At 41.7% G+C, this 7394-nt stretch overlaps 1 protein-coding gene and 1 non-coding gene across 2 annotated transcripts in view; one reads left to right on the forward strand and one right to left on the reverse strand.

Annotated features, from left to right (window-relative positions):
* LOC128202920 (tubulin alpha-1A chain-like) overlaps window positions 1-3715 on the forward strand; it is a 4093-nt gene extending 378 nt beyond the window's left edge. The window contains exons 2-3 of the mRNA XM_052904101.1: window positions 1815-2037; window positions 2297-3715. Of these exons, the coding sequence (XP_052760061.1) occupies window positions 1815-2037; window positions 2297-3426 (1353 nt within the window). The 3' untranslated portion in view covers window positions 3427-3715. The remainder of the gene's footprint in view (window positions 1-1814; window positions 2038-2296) is intronic.
* Window positions 3716-6147: 2432 nt separating this feature from the next.
* On the reverse strand, window positions 6148-6230 carry Trnal-uaa (transfer RNA leucine (anticodon UAA)). The gene has a single exon. It is a non-coding gene; the product is annotated as a tRNA-Leu (tRNA).
* Between the last annotated feature and the right edge of the window lie 1164 nt (window positions 6231-7394).

Below are 7394 nucleotides of genomic sequence, written 5' to 3' on the forward strand. Positions count from 1 at the left end.
TATGTGATTGAAATTGTTATAATGTAACACAATGCCAAACCCCTGTTTAACAACCACACTAGAATTAGACCGAAGTATTTCCTTTCTCTCCATGCGATAGCATAAATTTCAAATTTTAAGAGTGTCGAGTGCAAATCTAACATGTGGGTTTACTGATGCGGCATGGTTTAAATGTACAGAAAGGGAGGGCTACAACTAGAACAGACCACCATTGCTATTGATCGGAAACCTGAGTCATCACAAAGCTTGAGATCGTTGCTGGAGAACGGGATAATCAATGAATGTGTCATTACCATTGCACAAGCAACTCAATGGGGGGGGGGGTGCATCCGGCGCCCCCCCCCCCCCCCCCCACTAAAATCGTCCAAGTTTACTTTTTGTTTCATTATAATAGGAAAAGGTCCCCCAACCCCGCTGCACACACTTTTAACCAAATAAATTTCGGTTCTGAGGGAGGGGCGCAAGTCAAAAGGTTACGCCCCCTAGGTCACGCCCACTCTTATGTCAAATCGTAGAACACCCCTGCTTTGGGCATTCTTTTTGATATCTAAGTTCCAACCAGTTCTGTTTGACAAATTGTATTACAATTTATGGCGTACCAAGTGGCCAAAAGATGCAAATGTAACCGGAGACACAAATGCATTTAATACAACGCATTCTGTGTTTATTAATAACAGCTGTTGTACTTTTGCACCTAAATAAGACGTTGATTATGTATATTTTGATGACTCATCGTCAGATCGCCTTCACTGACGCTTTTTGTTATGTTTATGGTGTTCTTTAACGTTTTCGAAGGTAGTTGATCAAATATTTGTGAAAATAATTCGACGGTTCTCAGTAAAACGATAATCAATATCCGAGCTACTGCGTGATGTGTATTGATTGGATACTGCCATTTTTAACGGCTGTTACAAAATTATAACGTATGTTGTATTACAGCTAGCGTCAAATGACCATTACAATTTGAGTGTTTATGCGGCCATTTTTGGGGCCGAGTTTCGGCCCCATTCACCTCCTCAAGAAGTGTATGTTTCCTTCTACCCAGGTTAAAAATACCCTCTTTTTTTGAAGAGCATGTAACAGCAAATGTAGTAATATAGTGCCAACCATGAATATTTCAAGAGCTTTGCTATATGAATCGTATGAGTATATCCCCCATTTTGCCGAAATGACTTATATTTCACTACTATAGAGCCCCGCCTCCATTTCCTTAAAACTGTGGGAACACACTGAATTTGTTTAAAATAAGTTCAATTCGTTAACTGGGTATTTGAAACGGCCGTGTGCAAAGATGTGCGTGAGGTAAGTAAACCATAAGATCAACAACGTAACTAGAGACTCTTGTTTGTGTGCCGCGTCGAATTCGTCGATAAAATGTGATCAACTTTATTGATTTCCTACCACTCCTGCAGTCATGCCGCGAGTTTACCATATAAAAGGACCGAGTTAACAATGTGGGCTTAACCTCTATACGAATACTATCTTAAGTCTTTAACAGCAGGTTTTCAAAGTAAATAGATCGACTCATTGAAGTGGATTTTGGGTATAGAACAATCAAGAAAGAGTTGTTTTACATTGATAGAGATATCGATTGGCTGTATTCGCTTTATTCACCAGCTCCATACAATAACTGTTGCGCACCCGCCCCCCCCCCCCCCGCCCAAACCTTAACATAACCACTCACTCAATGACCAGTTACTTAATTTATTCTACAAGCATTTTGAAAAACCGTACGTGTAACCATTTTCACTGAATCATTTAAACTCAGAAACTGTGTTGAGCTTTTAACAATTATTTTAAAATCTGATTTTCAGCGTGAATGTATCTCTATCCACGTGGGCCAGGCCGGCGTCCAGATGGGAAACGCCTGCTGGGAATTGTACTGCCTGGAGCACGGAATCCAGCCCGACGGCCAGATGCCCTCCGACAAGACCATCGGCGGCGGTGACGACTCCTTTAACACGTTCTTCAGCGAGACCGGCGCCGGCAAGCACGTGCCCCGCGCCGTCTTCGTTGACCTGGAGCCAACCGTCGTTGGTAGGTTTTCTTTGCCACTAAATATGGACATTTGCACAACGAATGCATGAGATTTAAAAATAAATATTTAATTAGACTTACGATGTACAGACGAACCCCGTTGGCTCGAACTGGATGTAAAGGACCGATTTCATTATACTGAAGCTGTGCATTTCCGTTTGGCTCAAATTTTCCGAGGCTCGAAGTATTTTCGCCGGTCCCTTGGAGTTAAAGCCAACGGGTTTCGACTGTACCCCTTACCGTAATTCAACTTTTTCAGACGAGGTCCGCACCGGTACATACCGTCAGCTGTTCCACCCCGAGCAGCTTATCACCGGCAAGGAAGACGCCGCCAACAACTACGCCCGTGGTCACTACACCATCGGCAAGGAAATCGTTGACCTCGTCCTAGACCGGTTGAGAAAGTTGGCTGACCAGTGTACCGGTCTCCAGGGTTTCCTCATCTTCCACTCCTTTGGTGGCGGCACCGGCTCTGGCTTCACCTCCCTGCTCATGGAGCGCCTGTCAGTCGACTACGGCAAGAAGTCCAAGCTGGAGTTCGCCATCTACCCGGCGCCCCAGGTGTCCACCGCCGTCGTGGAGCCATACAACTCCATTCTGACCACCCACACCACCCTGGAGCACTCCGACTGCGCCTTCATGGTCGACAATGAGGCCATCTACGACATCTGCCGCAGGAACCTTGACATTGAACGCCCGACCTACACCAACCTGAACAGACTGATCGGCCAGATCGTCTCCTCCATCACTGCCTCCCTCAGGTTCGACGGTGCCCTCAACGTCGACTTGACCGAGTTCCAGACCAACTTGGTGCCCTACCCACGTATCCACTTCCCTCTAGCCACCTACGCTCCCGTCATCTCCGCCGAGAAGGCCTACCATGAGCAGCTGACGGTTGCCGAGATCACGAACGCATGTTTCGAGCCGGCCAACCAGATGGTGAAGTGCGATCCCCGCCACGGTAAGTACATGGCTTGCTGCATGCTGTACCGTGGTGACGTCGTCCCCAAGGACGTGAACGCCGCCATCGCCACCATCAAAACCAAGAGGACCATCCAGTTTGTAGACTGGTGTCCAACTGGCTTCAAGGTCGGCATCAACTACCAGCCACCCACCGTCGTCCCCGGCGGCGATCTCGCCAAGGTGCAGCGCGCCGTGTGCATGTTGAGCAACACGACCGCCATCGCCGAGGCGTGGGCCCGCCTGGATCACAAGTTCGATCTGATGTACGCCAAGCGTGCCTTCGTCCACTGGTATGTGGGAGAGGGTATGGAGGAGGGCGAGTTCTCCGAGGCCCGTGAAGACTTGGCGGCTCTTGAGAAGGACTACGAAGAGGTCGGCGTCGACTCCGTGGAGGGTGAAGGCGAGGAGGAGGGCGAGGAGTACTAGATGTCGTTCACCGCATCCGTTAATTAATATTGTGAAACACAAACAACATCGCTTAATACTGTTTTGTATACTATAATGTGTTTTATTTTATAACATTGCCTTTGATAAGGTATATTCTTACAACTGCAAGAATTTCTTACTTATACATACGATGACAATTTTGAAGAAGGGAAATCCGCGATTTAATTTTTATCCTATCTTTCTTGCTCATTTTACTACATGAAGTGCTTTAAAAAATATATTGTATTTGCCAAATATGTCAACAAATTTTATTAAAACACAAAACATTTACATTGTTGTTATAGAACAATATAGCTGTGTTTATTCCCCTCCGACACCCAAGGGGTGTAGAAATCGTAGGCGTGTGTACGTGCGTCCCAAGCGTTTTTGTCCTGAGTATAACCCCAGAAGCATTTGAGATATCGACTTCAAACTTCAAATTTGAATATTTCAAAGGAACGAGGGAGAGAGAGAGAGAGAGAGAGAAAGATGAATGTGCACAGGAACCATAACTCTGGCTCGGATATCTTATGAGTTATTGATTTTTAAGGGTTTGCATGCAAGCGCTTTTAAGTAAATATCTCAGCAAATACTTCATGTATTACATTAACACTTAAAGGAACTGTATCACAGATTGGCACCAAATTAAGTTTTTTTCTGTAACGAATCTCGGGACAATTATCTAATAGAATGTGTTACGCTTTGATATCATAATTGTAAAAAAAGTACCAAAGTACATCAAAAAAATGATTGTGTTGGAGACCGGGTTCGAACCCGCGTCGCCAAAATTGCAGTCCAGCGTCTAACTGAGCTATAAAGGCTTATTCTAATCGGGTGACATAATTAAGCTATTCACCTACCTCGGTAATATCACGTGATAACACCGACTAGCCAATCACGCATAAGGAATGAATTCTACCTGGTAGACATACCCAGTAATCTTTTTTAATTGAAAAATACGAAATAACTGCTAAACTTAAATAAATTGTAAACTATGTGGTTCTTCAGTTAGTAAGTTTTAATGCATTGTACACATCGATGCCAAGTTTAAGTCAGTTTTCGACAATTTTCTCTTTTATTCGCTATTTTATCATACGTGAGACAGCCCCTTTAAACAACCCAACCAACTTTATTAATCAAATAAAATAACTCTATTTTGTGTATAAGGCTGGTGATTGTCCTTTATTTTTACTTAAATTCTGGTGAAGGTTTTGCATGTAAGCAAACATACTTCAATATATGTCGTGGCCTCGACTAACTATCTCGTTACCAGGACTTAGTTATGTAAACGGGTATTTGATATATAGCGGCACTTTTTCTATCTCGCTAGAGCGTCCACCTGCCAAGCGAGGGGTCGTGGGCTCGATCCCAACCCGATGCACACAGCATATATAGATGAGGGAAATTTAAGAGCCGCTATTCAATGCCCGAATACAGTCATATCATGGCCACGACTGAGTTATGTCGTAGTAACGACTTACGAGTTTACACGCCTTACCTCTTATTCACGACATACAAGAAAGTCGTGGCCAGGACATACGATGTCGTGGGAACCAGTTGATAAGACGTCACCACGAGATAAAACAAATCACACACCCCCTATGCAACCGTAACACACTTTTTAGGAGTCCATTTTCAACTTTATTTCAACTTCACAGTTTCACGAGTTTTCGATTTCAACTTCCAGTCCTACAGTTTATGCCACTACTGAGCATCAAGCTGATGCTCTGGCTTATCAGTGGAACTAATCTACCATAGCTGTAAACTGACCACTTGACCCTTTCCCTGCTGGGAGCTGTCTGCCTGACTTATTTGAGAGTAATAGCTGTTCTTGTCTTGAGATTTGGGCCATTTTATGTTAGGAGTTTTTCTTGGTACTTCAACTTTCGCTAGTTTCGTGAATTCTTGAAGTTGAAATCTCGAAATAGTGAAGATGAACTCGTGAAATGATGTAGGAGGGAATCATGAAATATTGAATTCGGAAATGCCATCATCGTATATAAGCCAGTAGTTATTCAATATACAGAAAGAAAATTCCATTTGTACAATGTGGTCGAAGATGAGTATCATTTCGTTCTTGAGTGTAAACTCTATCATGATATAAGTAAAACATACATAATTATGTTAGATCTGTTATGTATCACCAAATGCGATAACATTTGTAGAATTATTCATTTCTCAAAATATCAAAGTAAATAGAAAACTAGCGATATATGTATCAAAGGCTATATATGTAAGAAAAACATATTATAATTATTATTACGGACGAATATTAATATAATATTATATAAATACACTCCTTACACTTTAATTGATGTATTGTGTTGTATTATAAACTTAAAATTGTCAAAATTCGTACTTATATAACTTGATATTTGGATGACCACTGACAATGAAACTATCTCATTAATTATGTTTACTGCTTGTGTACGCATGCGCATTTTGCCCAATGTATATTAAATACACTCTAAAAACTCTCTATAAATAATATTAAAACTTTTTTGTAACAAAAGATCAACAAAATTGATATACAAGATTTCACATGATCCAGTTATTGATACAAGTGTATAGGGAGGGTAAGTGTAAAGTTATGGTAAGTGATCTACAATTTAAAATTTACATACAATGAGTTTTGCATGTAGTTTCAGACAAAATCACTATTATAGGATAAATAATATCTTACAAACTGCAAAAAAATCTTACAAGTTGCATAAAAAATATTAGTACGAGTGGGGTTCGAACCCACGCGGACATTCGTCCATTGGAACTTAAGTCCAACGCCTTAACCACTCGGCCATCGTACTTACATATATCAATGAATTTATATATTATTAAAATATACTTGCATCTGAACACGGTTATAAGTATGTGTTATGAAACCATATATGTAAAAAGCACCATAGGTAATACCATCACCAAGTGTCATAAAAACTGCACCATGTAGAATATTTTAAAATGGGCCCTGCACCATATGTAAAAAGATATGAACCATGTGTGAATGTATATATGCCAAGTACGATGCTGCATCATATGTAAAATTGAAAAAATACATGTTCCTTGATCGTTTCTTACGGGTATGTGGGGTGGGGGGGGGCGGGGGGGGGGGGGCTAGGGGCAAACCAATGAACATTGTATACTTGAAACTGTGAACTTGGGAAGCAGAAGGCGAATAAGAAGGCGAAGAAGAAGAAGCCGAAGAAAAAGAAGGCGAAGAAAAAGAAGGCGAAGAAGCAGGCGAAGAAGAAAAAGAAGAAGAAGAAGAACTATCAAAGGAGTGATGAGAAGAAGAAGAAGAGGAAGAAGAAAAGAATAAGAAGGCGAAGAAGAAAAAGAAGAAGAAAAAGAAGAGTGATGAGTATCGATTATACGGGCACGCAGTCCATTCATTTGGTGATATTGAATGATTCAGGCATATTTTTTCATAACAACATCGAAATAACTATCACTTCCTTTTGAGATAAAATGCGAGCGAGTATCTATTTTGTGCACTTCGAGCCCAGATTTGGCTAAAGGTTTTGGACATAATGCGCGCACAAGGATCTCTATGTGCACTATATTACAAATAAGAATGGTCGACAACCCTGTGAAACTAGCCCGAGCAAACGGCATGCCAACTGCGAGTTTCACAAGGCTTAAGCGTCATCCAGATATGGCCTGTAGAGGTTTTGAACTGAAGCACGCACAAAAATCATATATGTCCAAACTTATGAAAACAATAACAGGGCTATAACTCTGAGCAAAATAGTCCGAGAAAACGAACGCTGTCGTGTCGTAGTAAGACGGACGGACGATCTGAGTCCAGTAAAGTCCACTGAAATAATACCCCGTCCCGAGGTGAAGTTACCGCAAATAAACAATTCGGAAAGTTGACTTTGTACATCTTACATATAGAGCTACGTTTTACAAGTGGTGCATGACACTAAACACATGGTGCATTTCTTTTAACAAATGGTGCAGCGTTTTAGATA

Source organism: Mya arenaria, chromosome 2, assembly GCF_026914265.1.
Source record: "Mya arenaria isolate MELC-2E11 chromosome 2, ASM2691426v1".
NCBI lineage: Eukaryota > Metazoa > Mollusca > Bivalvia > Myida > Myidae > Mya > Mya arenaria.